The 19792-nt window shown below is 41.2% G+C and overlaps 1 protein-coding gene across 2 annotated transcripts in view; it reads right to left on the reverse strand.

The window, feature by feature from the left end:
• AGPS (alkylglycerone phosphate synthase) overlaps positions 1-17780 on the reverse strand; it is a 51849-nt gene extending 34069 nt beyond the window's left edge. The window contains exons 1-3 of one of the 2 annotated variants that reach the window (XM_084524588.1): positions 17559-17780; positions 6869-6958; positions 3080-3170 (exon numbers count right to left, since the gene is read on the reverse strand). In XM_084524588.1, the coding sequence (XP_084380714.1) occupies positions 3080-3170; positions 6869-6958; positions 17559-17731 (354 nt within the window). In that variant the 5' untranslated portion in view covers positions 17732-17780. Of the gene's footprint in view, positions 1-3079; positions 3171-6868; positions 6959-14393; positions 14455-17558 lie in introns of those variants that run through there. The other variant, XM_084524589.1, reaches the window with a different exon arrangement.
• Between the last annotated feature and the right edge of the window lie 2012 nt (positions 17781-19792).

Below are 19792 nucleotides of genomic sequence, written 5' to 3' on the forward strand. Positions count from 1 at the left end.
AAATACATACTAAAGCCACCATATACTATCCAGATTCCAGTACTTCCAGTTCTGTTTCTACCAACCTACTTCCCCTCCTTCTGTCACATACCAGAAATTTAAGTGTGATTGATCTAATATAACAGGAATGCTTTAAGCAGACCTCACACATCAGCAAGACTTCATAAAATCCTAGTGCAATCATTAACATGCAGGTGTTTTCAGAAAACCTCTAGATAGAGGTCCTGATCAGCTCCTTGGAAAAAAAAAGTTTTTCAGCCTTTCACATATAAAAATATATATTATTATTATATATAAATATATCCACACATCCAAGTTTCCTTTCCTGGAATAGAGAGTTTCACTCCTCTTTGTTCTGCATATAGCCTCCAGAAGTGCTCATACTTTTTGCCAACATGTAACTGGTGGCTTGCTAAAATAAAAGCTTAGAAGATAGCACCAGTTACCAAGCTAACAGTGAGAGGGGAAAAAAAAGATTATAGTCTCACATCTGCCAGTGTGGCAGTCTGTTCTGAACGGGATGGGTCACAGAGCAGTGAGATCTGAAGAAACGACAATTTAACCTTCACAAGGAGAATTTTCAAGTAATGAGATGCATAGGTTGCCTACCAGGGTCCACCTCAGAAGAAAGTACATAAGGTTACACAGAAATTAAGAGTACTTATAGGGATCACTTAGGAAAGAATATTTGCATTAGTTAGGTTCATGTCTGATGGCTCACGAAGCCTCAGGGGCACAAAATGATAGCCAAGTCTTTGTTTTAACATTCTTCATACGGGGCACATGACCTAATGAAAATACAGTTTTAATAATGATTTACTTCTGGGAAAAGAGAGAGGTGCTGTTTTGAGTGGCTTTTTAAGGGTGATAATATACTTGAATTAAGGTGTCAGACATCTGAGGAAAGGGTTTTATCTGAGAAAAAGGCTTTTCCCTCCAACCTATTCACACTGTCACCTACAAATATAGAAGCTAGTGATTGTGCTGTTCAGGTGAGAGGCATGCAGCTCTTAAGAGATCATGATTTTAGGGGCCAGTCAGAATAAACACAGGGGAAGTCAGGTCTTGGATTGCTGCTCTTAGCTCCTGCTAGTCTGCTATTAATGCAGATTCACGCAGCACTGCTTACTAACCCAAGGAGCAGAACTCTTAACAAACTTGGAAAACATGAGAAACAAACCAATATGAAATGAACAAAGACCTTTAAGCCGCTTTGGTAAAGAAAATCCCTGCTAGCTCTGTTTACATTTTCTAGTTTAAACTTGTTTCTTCATGGATTTTTGTAGACAGAACCATTTTGTTTCGTTTCAAGTTGAACATCAAATGCTGGAATATCTCGGTTTTCAACAGGAGGAAGATGAACTACTTAAAGCTATTGCATTTCCCCATGGATAACTAGGTACCTTGATTTTTCCTTTTTTTGCAAGCATTCTAGTCCTCTAATTTTTCACCTTCAAGACTGAAAATTTAATATTCATATAAATCCTATGCAGAATGCCAGGCAAAAATAATTTTATTTATTCTTATGGGACTGAGATATTTTAAAGATTTATACACTTAACGGCTTGACAGGAAATCTACGTGAACCAGGTCTAAACTGCTGTATGTAATAAGCCTAGACTGAAAAGGAAAAAATGTCATCTCGCCTTGAGCATCAGAAAAGCAAGTACATTTACTACTGTTAATTACAACAGAAAGGTTGCATGCAACAGGGAACCCTGCAGTCCTACTGCACAGAGGCAGGAAGAGTTGAGACAGAAAGACATATGGGCCAAGAGATCCTTTTCCTGCTGTTGTTCCTATACCTGAGCTCCTTTATGCTCTGATGACAATAGATGGTGAGAACCAGTACAGTATGACAACCTGAAATATAAACCAGGAGCTATCAGAAAGACATGAAAATGGGACCTGCAGTAGTACCTGAGCATAGCTATGAGAAGTTAGATACGAGAAGTCCAGATACACACTGCTGGCAGGTATCCTGTGAACTAGCTCTTCAGGATGTGTTGTAGAATCAAGATAATATTCAAGAATCTGCCCTAGTCCCCCAGTTCTGCTTATTCTGTATCTTCTATACATGTAGGAAGGGAACAACTGCCCTCAGGACCACTGGTCACAGTGAATTAAAGCAATTTTGCTCCGAGCACCTGCCAGTCAAGACCAACCTCAGTCAAGGAAAACAATCCCATCAAGACAAACATTTCTGAAATATATTGTCACATGGGAAGACCTCAAGTCATAACAGATGAAAGAATGGCTTGACTAGCAGAAGACTGAAGTGCTCAAGTTTTCAGGCCCAATGAGATGACCTGCTTCAGGGAAAACAAAATCTTGAACTCAAGTTACTCAAGTAATGGCTAAAAAAACGTTACTGAAGCAGTATCACTGCAGTCACTGTGCAGTCATCATACAAGCATACAGCACAGCCTGCTTCCCATGCTGCTTAGGCAGTTACCGAGTCAGAAGCCTGCAGCCTCAAAGGAATTCTTCCTAAAATGACCTCACTCCAAGTTGAGTTATTCTTTTTGAAAAGCATAATATGTATACTTCAGAAAACCCAGAATATTCTGATTTTTTTTTTAAACATTCAGTTCAATCTTAGGTATTCTGGTAGTCAGTTTTCAGCATCCAGATGTGGAAAAATATTACTGTCAAATAAGAACTTGGATAACATTAAATACACTAAAAACACCATACAATTGAATGTTACTGTATCTTCCACCTTTGTCATCACAAAGGGTGATTACAGTTGCATAAACAATAATTCCATCTAGGCTAACAGTTTCTACAATCTTGAAAAGCAGCCTACAAACAAGAACTAAAACCTCTCTGTGTAGGAGACATTTAGTCCAATTAAAGTACTACCAGTTGATGTAGGATGACAAGTCAAGCTAAATCACTGAAAGTTTCATGTAATATTTCTACACCAAACAGCAACTCTGAAGCGTTACAATACACTATTTAAATAAATTATATAGGAGGCAATCTTCAGGACGAACAGCTGAATCATCTTTAACAATCTGTTTTTGACAATCACCACAATTAACGTTCAAAGGAACTGGTTCAGCTATTTACTTACTCTAGAGGTAGTTTTGTGCTCCAGACTTGCTCCAAAGGTTTTTTCTATCCATTCCTTAAAAGTAGGTAATACCATACCACCTAATCTGTACCTGAAAATTCAATATTACACAGGGTCATTTTCAATTAAAAGAATGTATGTCAGATACACTTCTTTTGATTCTACATAAGCACAAATACTAAGTTAGATGAAAAAATGGATTTAAAGAAGTCTGCAAAGCTTCTGCTCATTTAGTTTTCATGCAACTGCGTATTTTTATTTATGTTCTATACTTCACACAAAAATCAAAGAAAATGTCAACAACTTAGAAATTATGTTCCTTTGTGATATTTGGGAATTGTAGCATGTGGCTTTTCAGACATTCCACCCCGCCCATCTTCATTTTTAAGAAAGATCTCCCAGTAATGTAGAAAAGTGTCATAGTTTACAAATCAGTTACAGACAGAGGGCATGTATGTACAGACACATTGCAATGTAAACCAAAGCAACCTCAGACACACAAACCCAGCTCAATATACCTTAGAATGGTTTCAAGAAAAACAGAGTCAAAGGTTCCTCTCTCATCCTCAAAATGCATCAAAACCCATCAAGTGCCATGAATGTGTCTGTCACAACCCCTCGGCAAGAGCTTAGCCATGTGACAGATGAAGAGTTAGTTACAAGACAAGAGACAGAGGAGCTGTTTATAGTCATGCATATCAAATGAAAGAACAAGTGAGGCTGGGCCCATACTCAAACCCTAGTGAGGTAGCAACTTAATTGCATACATCTGCACACCTTGTCCATGTTTACGATATATGCACAAGCACTCTCTGAAAAAAGGAAAACAAAGCCCCTCCTTTTGTATGAAGAGTTTTCAGCAGTTGACTATCCTATAGTATATAACATCACTGCATTAGGCCCCATGGATCTTTCCTCCAGGATTATTTAATTACCATGACTATCCAGTTATGACCTTGTCCTTCTCAGCTACAATTAAGTCACCAATTGTGCGAGGAGAACAATTCCTTTTGTTTCCTCATCTTAACTACCTTCCAGCTCACCTCGTTGGGATAAACAAACAAACAAAAAAGTATTCCTAGAGATGAAAGGCTACAACTATATCTTAATTCAGCTGGACTCTTCAGCTTGGAAGACTATTTTCTGTGATCCCTCCTGTGACTGCTGTTATGTATCATCATATCCATATAGAACAGGTAAGTGAATTCTGTAGACAGAAAAGCACAACAAGCAACAAATGTATACGACAAAAGTTTAACGTAAATTGTGAGTCTGCAGTGGTACAGAGCACTTTGTCTCAGCTTGGCGTTTCTTCTCTAGACATAGTTTTTGGTGTTGCCCACCTATTGCTACAACTAGCTTACAAAGGTAATCTTACCTTTAATTTGTCCTTGAGTAAGTTCAAACAGAAATCTAACAACTAACTCAAGACAGACAAAAGTCCCAGGAGAGAGAGTGTTAGTGAATTTACTGCACAAAACACAATTACGATTTGTTACTCAGGGGTAAGCTTTGTACATATGTTGATTGTGCAAGAAGTCCCTGAAAACACAAAACAAAAAGACACCTTACTTTCCTCCCTGGAAAAACAGGTTTATTTGTTCAGACAAGTATCTTCTACCTCTGCTGAGATAGTAGAGCCAGTAATAAAGATCATTTGACAGGTAGATAAGCATGGTCTATTGGGACAGTCAGCACAACTTCCATAAAGAAAATTCCTGTTTCACTAACCCCTCGAGCTCTATGACCACGTGAAAAGAAAGTGAATAATGGGGATGCAGTGAACACACTCCTCTGGATTTCCACAGGGGTTCTACCTCAATTGCTACTAAAGAAAATACATTGCTACAGAACTGAAGGAAAGGTTCTTCTTCAGGCTGAAGGGTCAGGGCTTATTGAGCCCTGAGTCCAAGAGAGACTCAGGAGTGCAACTAGCTACACACTGGCCACACACTGGTCCAGTTTATATAATTCCTGCATCAGTGATCTGGAACGAACAGTGGACTCTCCAAACAGGTGAATGATACTAAGGTCTTTCACGTAGACATAGCACACTGATGGTATTTTTAAAGTTCCAAGCTCCTTCCTAACTGAGCAGACAAATGAAGAATGATGAGCTGTGATGTAACCACAAGAACAAAAAAATAAACAAATAAAGTGTTACATGCATATTTTGCTGAACTAGACTAGTAGTCAGTACAGGAAAAAAAAAAATCAAGGCATCTTCATTTATACATCATCAAGGCAGGTATGAGAAACAAGACAGATTATTTTTTTACACTGATCTGCAGAACCCTGGTGCATCCCCATCTTGAGTGTTGTGCACATTTTTGGCTCTGCATTTCCAAAAATATGTCAAAGAGCTGGAGAAGTTTCAGAGAACAGCCACTGTAAAGACCAAAGGGCCTTACAAGCACAGACTAGAAAGGGCCCAGGACTCCTCACAGCATGGAAGGAAGGTAGAGGAGGGGATACAACTGAGTCTTGTGCAAACAGCAAGAGTAGATACTAAAAGGCATCTCCAACGTAATCTTCACAGATGCTACTGGATTAAAATCGCAATTGATCACCAGAAGCCAGGCTCCTATTCTTTCTTTAAACAGCCCCACCTTTCTTTCACCACTGAGAGGAACTACTCCATGAAAACTACACTGGTGGGGGCCAACAAGGCCTTTCTAATACTTTCTCATACAGTTAGAGAAAATGCAGGTGGGGGAAAAAAACACCATTCTCCCCTACACCTAGCCCTACACCTTTACCTCTTTCAAATCACCCTGATAAATTCTTCCTCTGCAGCGTAACCTACCCCAGATAAACTGAAGATATCAGATGAAAGCATGACTGACAGAGTAACAAGGGCTAGAATCCTGGCAAAAGGAGAGATCGCCACGATCTCCCTGAATAGCATACAGTGAACTCATGCCTTAGTTAAGGCTTTGCATTTTAACCTGGGCCTGAAAATTAAGAGATTCAGCATTAGTATTCAACACCAGAGATAGATTTTTGCAGCAATTCAAACTAGCTAATGCTAGTTTACAGAAACTCAAAGAACAAGGAGGAGCTTTTCTGAAGGACAGTACCCTAGCAAACTTATTGATCTTCCTTATCATTATCATCATTATTTTTACTCTTACTGAAAGCATATTTATTATTTTTTTAAACTAAAAAGACTGCAAGACTCCTTTCCTTTCAGGCAAAAGGGAATAATAAGATACCAGGTGACAGACTTAAAATACACTGGAATAAAGTAAAGAGATCTTGAAGTAGAATTAATGCTGTATTTACTGAAATGGATATTTCTCAGAAAAACAAACCTGCTCTATAAAGGGCTAGCAGGCAATAGATCAAAAATGTATGCTGCCACCACAAAACACACAGCTGTAGAGGAATTTTTGTTTTTAAAACTAGGAGGATGGAGTAGCTCCATGCACAAAGTTTAAGAAACCTAAAACAAATCAAAAGTTAAAGTAAAATAACTTGCTGACTTTCATGAGATTCTCAAAACTGGCACAACTCCACAGAACTGCTGCATGTTTTCCTAAATCTTTAGGTGGTGGTGCAGATTCTTGGTCTGATTACACTCCTCCAGGGGAAGTTTCACTGCTGCGTGTAAAATTCAGTAAACCTGTTAAATGCAGAACTAATGACCTATTCTATGAGATAGAGGAAGCTTTCTGTTGCTTTCAGCTTAACTGAACAGTGCAGTTTTTAACCTCTTTTCAAAAAAAAAAATAATAATAATTTACTACATTAAATATTTTACTCCAGTGATATAAGTTTCCAGCTTACCTTTTCCCTGTAAATTCTGCTTGACCCTTCTTATTGAATATGAATTTTGAGTCATTATATCCCCATCCATTCCACTTCAGAAGTTCTTGCCTTAAAGGAGAAAAAATATTTATATAAATAAGAGTGTTAGCATACTGACAATGATCAGTGATGACTATTTCAAAAAACAAACAAACAAAAAAAAACTGCAACTCAAAGAAACCTCTGCCTCAAGGCAGTTTTAATTCCAGCTTTACATGCAAGGTAACTGGGTGCTGATCAATTACCAAGGGCATTCATTACAGAGATAACACTAACATGTGCTGCTGACGTACTACAGGTGCTGTAATTAGACTTGCCTTAATCAAAGCCCATTTTCTTCAAACTGCCTGTACACATGGCCTTTAAGGAATCAAATGGAAGAAAACACGCACACTTAGTACAGCTGTTTGAAACCGACATTTCAACAAGCCTTTGACAAGCTTAGCACTTCTTAAGCAAGCTTTACAGGGAACTTCAAGTACTTCGTAACTGATACGTTTTTGTCAAACAGCCAGTGCACGTTGCTCCTACATGCTGAGGAATTGACTAAAATTGCAGCCAAATTAAACTGTTTGATGAAACAGTGTCTAGGACTGCAGTCTTTGTCAAGGCAAGATTTCTCCCTCTGGTGACTGAATGGAGTATTTCTATACACCCGACCTCTTTGGTTTATCAAATTATGTAAAGTCAGAACAGACTTGATATTAATAAACCAAATTTGACAAAGGCTTATGCAGCTTCTCCCTATTTTTGAAGGGTGGCTCCTTCAAGGCAGTGCTGCTAAGCTGCTAAGTGTGATACATGGAACAGGGCAGAGAAAGCAGCAACAAAGCTAAAGATGATCAGACAGATCAAGACACAAAGGACCAGGCTCTAAAGGAATGCCAACATATGATAAACCAAATAAGTGCAGCTTTGAAACTACCACCAGTCCTGATGTCTGTATGGACAGACACCTCTCCCCAAATTCAGGGGAGGCACTATTAGGGCCCTGAGCAGAGATCCACGTAGGAGCTCTTTCTGCTAAGCTGACTTTGTTCCCTGTTCCTTGCCCTTCCTGCAGCCCTGCTTTCCTAGGTTGGTGTTAAAGCACCTGGTGCTTTCATCAGGTTTTAAAATACCAAACGGAGGTTAAGAAGTCAAATTTTGTAAGTTTTCAGGATCAACTATTCCTGAATGAAATAAGCATATAATGGTTTCCTCTGAAAGACAACACAACTCGTTAGTGGTGTGTTGAGAGTAATTACATAAAACTAACACAACAGTTAACATGTTTGCAAAACAGCAGGTTCTGAAACATCTCAGCTACCTCCTACCACAAGGTCGGGCATTCCCCCCGACATAATGGACGGCTTTGTACCACCTCACAGGTAAACACAATAGGAAGTTCATTGCAAACATCTAATTTTTACATTCGGTGCTATACCAAGCAATTCCGAGGTTTCTGTTTGGAGGCAGCAAGGGCTGTTTTGTACTGAGTCATCTGGCATTTATTTCCTCCTTTGATCCATCACACCAGGGAGCACTGCCAATCTGGGAACCGCTATCTGATTTACGTATAGTGGTTCCTAGCACCTCACGCCTACGCTGCACGGAGTTAGAGGAAATACTGCATGTGGCTTCCTAAAGAAGAAGCCTACAAAACCAGAATATAAAAGGAAAGTGTCTGATTACTCAGCTCCAATTCATAAATGACAGGGCCTCTGGTAAGCAACATGGCCTCTCTCTAACACTTGTCATTATTCTTGTTTTAAACTCAGTGCTGCTAAGCTTTATATCGTGCCCAAGCTGTCTCATTTAAAGATGACAGCTTTCCTGTTCAGGTACATTGACTTCAACAAAAAGTCAAGCTCATTAACCCTACTTTTGTCTTTGACATATATGGACTATTTTAGCCAGAAGTGTTAGAAAGTGACCCGTTCTTCCTTGCCTTCTAACTTTGAAATGATAATTTCAGTACAGAAATGGATGAAGTGCTCAACATGTCAAAAGCAAGCTTTGGTTTACATTTTTGGTATTGTATATACACACTTACATATTACACACACATAATATATGTGTAAAATAAGTAATGATATTGCCTGAAAGGAAAAAACCTGAAAGAAAAAAGTTACCATGGAAACAGTGACAACAGGAGCAAGTGTTGCGGAAACAACTTGCTTAGGTTAACTGAATTTAAACATTCCACTTTCATTACAATGGGCAGCATTGAAATACTAGTTTGACTCCATGTAATAAGAATTTATATATATTTACATTTTAACAGCAACGTCTTTTCAACAAATAAAATATCTCTTCGCTTTTCTGAAGAACTGCCTATTGAATAACCACAGAGACGCGAGGCAAGAAGCTGTGCAGACCACAGCACACACAATAAATAAAATAAAGGCGTTGAAAAATCGCACAGAAGCCCACGAGGTGGCAGCCTTCCCCCAGCCGGGGCAGGCTGAATCCTCCAGACCCAAGCATTTGAACTAAAACATCTGCCAGCCCTCTCCAAATCTCATGTTTTAGTGACAGGCACTATGACTGCTTGAAAATGTTTTCCTTTCCCTAGAAAGCTTAAGCAGCAGCACAGGGCCTCCAGCAGGTACAGAAGCTGAGCATCCAAAAGTTTAATTCCCATGGAAATTACAACATTGATGCAATCTTTTAGTAGTTCCAAATTCATGCCATAATTATACACCAAATAATTACACACACAATGCAGAGAACTGACAGTCGAGGAGTTTTTACTTTTAAAAGAAAAAATATCACCAACAGTTATTATAGCCTTTTATCTTCCAGGGTAGGTTTAAAACACGTTGATAACATCAGAAGCAGGCATTTTTTCCACTTATGGTGAAGTTACAAGATTATGTTCAGTGAAATACTGGAACCAAGTTAAAGTAATCAATGAATTTTACTTCAGTAGCAGCAGGTGATTTAATGAAGAATGCCAATGCCGAACTTGTTATACAGATACGCTGTCCAAGCACACAAACCTCAACAGAACTCCCTCGGCCTTCTACCAAAGAACTTGAAGATCTGGTGCTTTCTGTTCCAAACTGAAACAGGCTACTTTGCTAAATGGGCAATGATCATTTCTCTTATTTTCTTCAGTGCAGCCATCCTACAGCAGTATGGAAGACGGTGCCATCCAACCCATCAATGCAACTCGGCGGGAGCAGAGCCAAAACGCCCACAGTGATTTCCCCACAATACCCACCAGGGTTTTCAATTCAATCATTAGGTGACGCCTTGCCTTTAAGCACCACTCCTATTGTGCTGCCCAAGAGCCAGCAGATCTTGGGAACAGGACTGAAGCAGCAGCTGGAAGGGCTCGCACGGGCTGCTTGCCTCACGTCGCCACACGAACGCACACGTCCTCCTGGCTGTGGTGCTCTTGCGAGGCCGGGAGCAGGTGTGTGGTGTTACAGTGCTGTGTAAGGAGTTGCAAGGCAGGACGTTACCCAAACAGCAACTCAAGGCTCACCTCAGCTGGACTTCCGGCTACCAACTCGGAACACCTACAGGAGAGGGTTCTGAACCTCCTGAGGTGACCGCATAAGGTTGCCCTCCCTCTGCTGTGGGGCACGGGCCTGTGTGGGTCACACAGGCACACCTCTCAACCACTACGCCGGCAAGCCGCTCCAGAGAGCTTCTGGAGACAGCAGTAAATTAGGATTAGGTGTCTGGAAATTATGAAAGGGAACGTAGCCCAAGGAACCACTTCAAGAACTGCTTTGTGAAAGCATTATTTATCCGGAGAAGAATGACAGGCTGCAGGCAGGGAATATCTGCTGTGCTCGTCATACTTCTGCCCTCTCACCGAGCCTTCCCCTGCAGCAAACCAGAAGTAGCCACTCTCAAGTCAAATAAAATGCCTGTTTTTATAAATTGAGAAACACTGAGGTTCTGCAGCCTGCACTCCAGATAAACCCCTGCACTTGCACATACACATAATACAGCTGCTATTCTGTTTGCTAAATACCTGGTACAGCAACATGAACCTGGGTTCACATTTACAGTAGTTTAGATCTACCATAAGCTGAAACTGTAGACAAAATTTTAGGCATAAAAGACTTGAAGGAACCAGGTACTCCAGAGTAGTGTTGTGTGTTTTTTTTTTTATTTGTTTAAAACTGTTCTGACCAAAAAAAAGGAGATACTAGCCTCAACTACTTCATTACTCCACATTTCACCATGTTTTAATTAGCAAAGCCCCAAGGAACAAGGAAATTGGTGTTTCTCCACTGTTCTCTTGTAGAAAGCTTATGTCGTTTAGTGAATTAAGTGAATTAATCTTTAATCAGTATGAAGAAAGTCAAGATATTATGCCTATACTACTCAGTACGCACTTAGCCAAATGATGATTCTTATGCAAGGGACTACCTTAAAGGAGCTATTTCTATTCCATATACATGTACTACTTCAGTCAATACCAGTTTCATATTTATCTTTCAAGGGACTGCTCTACTGCAAAAATACGTGCACATGGCTACTTCCAGGCAGTAAAGGAATAACCACTTAAACGCTTTTCAAACAAATGAACAGTATGCTGTTTATTTTTTCAAGTAAAACAAACTCAGATCCTGGACAAGACTGTTTTATCCATCACATAGAGGATTTTTAGCATGCTCTATAGCAAATGCATCAGATAACCACTAAAGAATACTTTTTGGCCTATACAATCAACCCAGAAGGCTTGCATACAAGAACAACTTTTGGATGTAACAAGGCCATGGAGACATCCATCAAGCTTGTCCACCACATTGAACCGACAACTGATTTTTAGTATTTCACATTATTTATTCTCTACTAAGATGTATAGCAACATTACAGTAAATTCCTGTTGACTGCAACTCTTACACACACGGCAGATGTCTTTAGTTTACTCCTGGTCAAAGTAGTTTCTAGGAAGTCAAAGTAATTATTGTTGTCTATTGTGTCAGCAAAGACTGTTCTACTCAACTTACGCAAATCTTAGGTTTAACTACATAGCTATGTACATTCAATTTCTTGTACAGGAGTTCAGACCTCAGTAGATATCAAGAAGTTGATCTACAAAATTCTGCTTTTCAGAAGTAGCTACTTATTTTCCCATAATAATCTATATTGTACTTTAATATGTTGAGCATGTTTTACACTTTTATTTGCATGTTTTTTCTAGTAAAATTTAACCAATTAATACATTCACTTTGGTTTACTTGATATAATAACTATTCTGTTGGATCTTTTGATTTTTAAATTAATTCAATCCTGACATTTCTTACATGCCATCTGCTCAAAGACATGACTACTTAGATAACAGATAGCAGTTGAAGGCAAATGCAACTTCATATGCAACAGCAAATGACATCTTTAATCAGGCTAGTGTTTCCGTGAGAGAATCAGATTACCTTATCTGTTCCTATACTTCAAGCAATAACCTTAACAAGCAATTACCTGCTTTGATGTAATCACAAAAGCCTCCTGTGAACTGCCACACCTTCCTCAATGCAACAGGCTTGTGCACTTTGATTTAAGACTCTAGAGGGATCAGCCCTTTCCTTCTTTGCCTAAAGTTTCCACTACCTTAAGCTCAGAAGCCAGCTATGTTAGGATTTAGCTTAATGTCAAGTTTTGCTTAAAAAACACTGTTTCCTAAAAAGCTAGTGCCATTACAAACACGTAACAAGTCACATATGGAATCTAACCTTTCAAACAAAATTTTGATGCTGCTTACTGAACTTCAGATACCTACAGAAGAAAAGCTGAATCTAAGAAACATTCCCTCGACTCCCCAGACTTCCTTCAACCTCTGTTGCTAACCTTACACTTTGGTGTTATCAGTCTCAAATCTAAATAGATTTGAGTCTTCAGTCTCCAATCTAAATAGACCATGAATTTAGCTCAGAATAAAAACTGTTATACAAGAAGTCTTTAGAAGTTTTAAAGTACTCATAAGAGCATAGATGTGTATTCCTGTGAATACCAGGAATTCCTCTTTACCAACTGCAGTGAACTATCCTAAGGAATGCAGTAACCATGAAATCACAAATCAAGCCCTTCATTCAGGGTAGGTTTCATAGAACAGCACTTACAGATGAACTAGAATAATGCACGTTTACCTCATCAATTATAAACTAGCATTTGCACTAGACATCATTTAAATTTACATGACACAAAAAGCATACTGCAAAGAAGTGTCTCAGTATTGTTGATGATATGATCCCTCTTTGAAGTTACTTGTTAAGAAGCATCTTTATACATTGATTCACGTTCTGCTTGGCATTGTCATTACTGTTATCAGCAAGAATTGCAGAAGTCTAGATAAAGGCATGTTGATGTTAACAAGTTACCTTGAGCAGCCTGGGTTTTAACTTGCTAAAGGGCAGATGGCTGCCTGTACGTTCACCCCTTGGCTTATTCTAGTTAACAGTGTGCCTGTAACAACCATAAGAGAGCCACAAACCTCTCTTCATCACACCGGAGAAAAGCTTCCCCACTAAGAGATGGGAAAGTCAGTGCTTTTTTTGCTCCATTTGCTAAATTTTTAGCATAAGTCTCACCAGGAAAATGGACTTAGCAGTCACCAAAAGTCAACAGTATAACGTAAAGTTTTGAAAAAACACTTAAGGAAGAATTCTTTTCCAATTCAAGATTTTATTAATTTTTTTAGTAGGCCCATCAACTTTTTAAAGCTTAGACACACAGCAATTTATAACTGTGACCCCCACTTTTCACTGCAGCACTGAATTAATAAAATTCAAACCAGGAATGGTACAAAGAAGTAACATCTCTCCACTCTTGCTGTGCATAAGGCTCTCCACTCATACAGCACACTTACAGTGCATCCTTCCTTCAAGAGGATGCTCCTCTAAGCATAATGTAGCTTATATTTTCTGATTTTTTTTCCTTTTGATAATAGTAATTTTATAAAATAAGAAGCATGCTGTAATCTTTAAACACATCAACTTGCAAACATATTGGTTTGCCTTCACGGGCATTTTTATTTTGAAGCAGGGACAATTAGGTGAACACCCACAGAAACTCAGATACTCTCCTTCCTATCCTCACTGGTGATGAAAAATGGCTGGGTAAGGTCCTTATCAGCATGGTCTTCAGACTGTCAACAAGAAAGCAGTGTTTCTACAGGTCAGTGTCTAGTGACTACAGGATAAGTATCAGAACAGTTTTTTTTAGTCATAGCAAGTTTTCTACTTTGCAGAAGAAATACAACACAAGGAGAGTGTTGTATATAGATCTGGTGTAAGTGTCTGTCAAAAGCTTTGACTATTTCAAACACTACAGGAAAGATGCAACCGGCCTAAAGAACACAGAGAATTTTGATTAAGGTACCTAGGCTGAAGCTTTGCTAGGAAAAATTAAACTGATAGCTCAAAAAGAGGTAGAAAAGCTGAAGCATCATAGGCAGATTTAATAGGAGACCACAGGAAGAAAGCATCTGGGTTTGGATTGTCGTAATATTGCTTAAAGACACACAGCATCACTGTACCATCTCTAGGTCAGTTATGCTTACCAGATTTTTCAGTCGAGCTTTTCAGTAACTTATGAAAACATTGTCTTCAGGATATTCCTAACACAGGATGTCACATTAGTTTCTGAAATTCTCATTATTCTTCTCCTGAGACGTAGGAAAAGTAGCTGCCAAGTTCAATATTGTGTCTCTCTCAAGTTGCAATTATGCAAAGATATACACTTAAGCCCTATTAAACTGAATAGACTGCAAAAAAATATATATTAATTCGATATCAATATAAAATTTGGTACATATTAACTTGTTTCAAGCCTAAAGGTAACTTACAACTTGGTGCAATAATTGCACACTTGGGAAGTGTGAATATCCATACAGACCAAATATTTTCCAGAAGCAGTTCACAAGTTTCAAGCTTTATTTTAAACAGTTTCAGGACCTTTTAACCTGCTTGAAGACCTAAAGACACAACTCTGACAAAGTTAAAGTACTTAGGTGTCTTCTGTTATTTGAAAGATCAGCTTCACTGGGGTCTAGACACCTTTGAATTGAAATAAAGAAGCGTTTCCAGAGCATGTCAAGCACAGAACATGGCACAATCCCTTTTCAGTAAAATATAATTAACCAAAGAACCCAACCTCCTTAGACTTGGTTTTACACTTCAAAGACCTATTGTATTTAACTGGCTTATCTTCTGCATGCTCCATTGCTCAGTACTCACAGCCTGAAATGCAAGTTCAGCTATTAACCTTTCAGGTCTAACACATTTTCTACAGCTTGTATACACTCAAACAAGTGCTCTAGCACTCAAGTTTCTTTATGCCTGATCACCACCTCAAAACCCCCGCAGGAGCTCCAGGCCTAGCCTCTTACACCCGACACATGACCTCAGAGGTCAGGCTGTCTCCCTGCCTGATTCTCCAAGCTTTCATTTAAGAGGTGCTTTTTTGTTGTTGTTATCAGTTTTGCTTAGGGACTTATATCAGTGTATATTCAAACAAGGACTGTTAATTATACTTTTGCCAAATATTTCTGTCCATACAAAGAACTCTGGAAAAAATTTCATTGCATCCATCATAGCCCCTAGCCTTATACAAGTGTCTTTGCACTACCCAAGTAAAACTACCACACAGGTAAAAGTGAGCTTACCTAAATGCTGAGAGAGTCCAGTACTAAACCTCTCACTAACTGAACAAAGCTAATAAGCTGATTTTAAAAAATTCCTTACTTTCAGCAAGCTTCAGGTATTTGTTATAGTCAGTCTGTAGCATTCTTCAATTCCATCCCAGTAATTTACCTTCTCATTCAAGCAAGAGCACCTTTGTTAGAATTTAATGTTTTTAAGGTGAACAACTTCAGAAACCATGTTATTTTTTCAACATAGTTTAACTTCCATCTTGAAATCTTACCCTATCCCTCCCACGTCCTCTCAACTCCCTTATCAGCCTTCAATTTATAAGGCCTCACAGACCTTCCCACCTGTCCATGGATATTCCAGACCCCCTAGACCTTCTCCATCTTCACCAAGTAATCTCAGCCACCAAGACAGCCACTCAGACCCACCTATAACTGACAAGAATTCTGGCCCAGTACGTTCCCGATCTTCTGAATGGGTCAGCCAGCTCCGGATCAGCTGGAAGTCGCTGGAACAGGACTCTGGCATTCATCACTTACCACCTCCGAATCACTACAGGCAACAGAATCATCTCCACCCTATCCCTACCCTCCCATCACTCACTTCAAAACTCATTATCTTGAAATAAAAACTCCACCTAGATCCTCATACCCAAGCTAATATTTAAGTATCACAAACTTTTTAACACCTACCACCTGAAATACGTTTCAGCTAGATCTCATATTCAGAGTGAACACCTAAAAATAAGAGGTACAGATCCTGCAAGGTTCTATTTCCATACATACAAAAAATGCTGAGCTCTAGATATATCAAGACAGCTGCACCTATGATGGGCATCAAACTTTCTAGCAGCTTCTTTACACCCTCACAACAAAGCATCCTGCAGTTGTTTCACTTTGATCATAAATTCCTTGAAGCAACATAACATTACTAATCTAGAACAAGTTGTATGGTGCAGAAATATCAGTTCTTCACGTTCCTACAGTGAATAGCAGTATGGGAGGCCAACGTCCTTAACTTGTAGAAGAAGTACAGGTGTAAGGTCACCATGCCTGCGTTTCCACAAAAGAAGCTATCTTTAGGGTCATATGCATCTTCACAAAAGCATGTTTCTGCCGCTCTTCAAGGATGCAGGAACTGGCTGTAGAAATTACATGAGAATTCATTTAAAGTAAATCCATTAGAACTAGCTAAACTGGCATTTTTCAGAAACAATGATTTCTTCCTAAGCTCAAACCAAAGAAAAACTCGACCTGGAATCCAACGATTTTGGCACAACCCATTTCTCTTGGTGAGCAGTGCTCTTGATGCATCTCCTGCAAGAACATCAAATCCCCTCAGCAGGAGGGGATATCAAAGGCTTTCAAACTTTGTCATAGGCATGAAGTCAAATGTTACATCCCAGTTGTCTCAAAGCAGCAAGCTCAGCTTGGGCCACTAATGATCTGTTAAAATAATTCAGATCACCCCTTGATCTTTGATCCCTTGATCAAAGCTTGCTTGAGAAAAGAGGTTCATAGCAAATCATGGGCTGAAGGGATTTTCCTCAAAGGAACATCAACTCTCTTACCCGCTGCTTGCCCTGCCTGCCTCCTGACCACCTCCATAGGCTACCGGAGCAGACCAGTGCCTGCGCACAGCCTGATGGAGAGGAACAGGTTGGCTACAACCCAGACCGAAGATGCTCCTGTGGGACTGCAAGCCAACACGTGCACAGGAAATCCACATCTGAAAACGGGGAAATCGTGAAATAAACACGAGACCATCCTGAGAGGCGAGCCTCACCATGGCAAGTTACACGCACCTGTACCACGGTTACGGTGCCGTGGTACTCAACTTACCAGCGAAATGAACCCCAGAGCTGCCGTTCGCCCTGCCGTGAGCCGAGCTGCTGGGCTCCCAGGTGCCACCGGGCACGCAAGGCGCTCGCAGCCCAAACTTCGGGCAGGGCCGGCACACGCCGGGTCTCCAGCCGGGCTCACAGGGCCCCTTCGCCGCCCGCCCCCCGCGGAGCCCCCCGCGCCCCCGCCCCGCCGCCCGCAGCGGGCAGCCCGCGGCTCGCCGCCCGCACCCACCGCTTCTTGGGGATGGAGCCGGCGGCCGGCCCGGCGGGGCCGCCCTGCGCCTTGCAGGGGCTGGGGGACAGCGCGGCGCGGCCCGAGCCCCGCAGGTGCCCGGAGATGATGCGCAGCCGCCGCCGGGCGGAGGACGGGGACCCGCCGCCGCTTCCCGCCGCCTCCGCCGCCATGGCGCTTCCGTGTTGTGCCGCCGAGCGCTGCCGGGTGAGGGGTCAGGCGGGCGGAAGGCGCCGAGCCCCGCTCCCCGCCGAGCCCGGGGGCCGGGGGCGGCCCGCGGGGTCCCCGCCAGGCTCCTCCCGGCAGCCCCGCGCCGGGTGCCCGCTCCCCGCAGCGGGGATCGCCTCAGCTCGTTACGAAACGCTCCGTGGTGGCGTTGGCGTGGGTGGGGTGCCGAAGGCGCTGGTTAGTGGGGTGACAGGGCGCTGCCTCCTGCGTACTCCCCTCAGCTTACAGGTGCCTTGCTGACAGGGGCAGGGAGCCCGCGCCTCAGCACCTCTATCTGCGCTGAGCACCAACAGCTAAAACTGCGAGATAGGGCTTCAGTATGTGCATGTGTCAGGCTGCTTTCCAATAGCAGTGAAAATGAAGAGCAGAATGAAGTCACCCCCATCAGCTTTAAGGACAGACAGCACACCTGCTACCAGAGACGGCTCCGGTGTGACCAGACCCGCGCAGGGCAATGCAGGGGTGGGCTGGCGACCTGCTCAGAGTAACTCCAACTTCGTGAAGTGCCATACCTTGCACAGTTGAGGCCTACTTTGTTATCACACACAACCTACTTTCGTGATGAGCTTTTGCAGGTTGATGGCACCAGTCAGCTTTATGGAAATCTTGAAGTGGAACACTGCTATCTGTGTGATTATTAATACTTTCATAATGATCTTTTGCCTATCACTGCTGGTTTATTTGCTCATTCCTTCCTCGTGCACCCCTATGCTTGTTCTGTCGTGTATATGAAATAAAATCACATGAAAATTCATAAAACTCTTACCTTATCCTCTTTCAAATCCCTTTCAAGGACCTATTTCTCCCTTGATAGTTCGGTGTGATACCTTTCCATTAGCTAAGTAACTAGCAGAAAGTTCTCTAGGGAGCAGCAACTAGCAGAAAGTTCTCTGGGGAGCAGTATGTAGTGCACAAGCAGAGAGACTTTGGTTCAGTTCCCTACTTCACATGCAATATCGGTGTCTCTTTGAGTCATAGCTCTCCATAAAGAAACCAGGGATAACAGTATCTCCCTGCAGAAATTGACCAGAAGATAAATACACTAAGGTCTGTGTGACAGTATAGGATCAACCACTGTAAGGCCTTCTGATTGAAAGCTGTACATAAAAGCCAGGTATTGTTACTATTTGTTTTGCTTTTATTCTCACCATGGCTAATTCATCTCACACCTTTTGTGTACTTTGACTGGAAAATGGCCTGTAATTTTCCTGGGGCAGGAATTGCACTAGTTGCAATGTGGTCTCAGCTTTAGGTTAGGTTTCTGGTATTACTGCGATACAAACAGCTGTTCCGGCAGTTTGATAGTTTGGTTATGGAGTTAAATTTCCCCCTGTGAGTAATTTGTATACTACTTTCTGAATTAACTCATGCATATCTGCATTTAACTATCTGCTGCTGTGGAGGCAGTCTTTAGGGAACAAACACGGATCTCTCGACTGAGTTTTCATTCACATTGTTCACTGAAGTGCTGGATATAGCTGGAGGGATTTTAAGTCACTGTTATCTAAACCATTCCACATTGTGGAAGGTTGGCAGACAGATATTACGTTCATTGTAGTAGGCTTCAGATTTTGCTAGGCTCTTTCTCTGCATTGCACTCATTGGTAAGGAACAATCATTTGTAACGGGCTCATTTATTTGATCCTAATCATAGGAGGTTGCAAGTTAAAAATAGAATCTAGTATCTGATGAGAAACATTTATCACTACCTCAGAACCTGACTCTCCAAAAAGTTCCCTATTAGTTTTCAGTGTGCGCACCTGGAGATTTAACTGAGGGCAGTAAGGGCATGATACTGTGGTTCTTAAGCCAGAGACAACCCTTCCAGAGAATGGAGGTATAGCTAAAGGACACCTCAGTTCTGTGCAAGAGACGGGTCTTTTCTTACTGTGAGAATAAAGAGTTCCTGGCAGCACTGTGAGTGCATTCCTCAGCTCCCTTTTGGAGGACGGCAATCTTCATGAAAAGGAGTAGGAACATAATGTGTTGGCAGATCATGAGCCTGC

Source organism: Aythya ferina (assembly GCF_964211825.1).
Source record: "Aythya ferina genome assembly, chromosome: 6".
Classification (NCBI taxonomy): domain Eukaryota; kingdom Metazoa; phylum Chordata; class Aves; order Anseriformes; family Anatidae; genus Aythya; species Aythya ferina.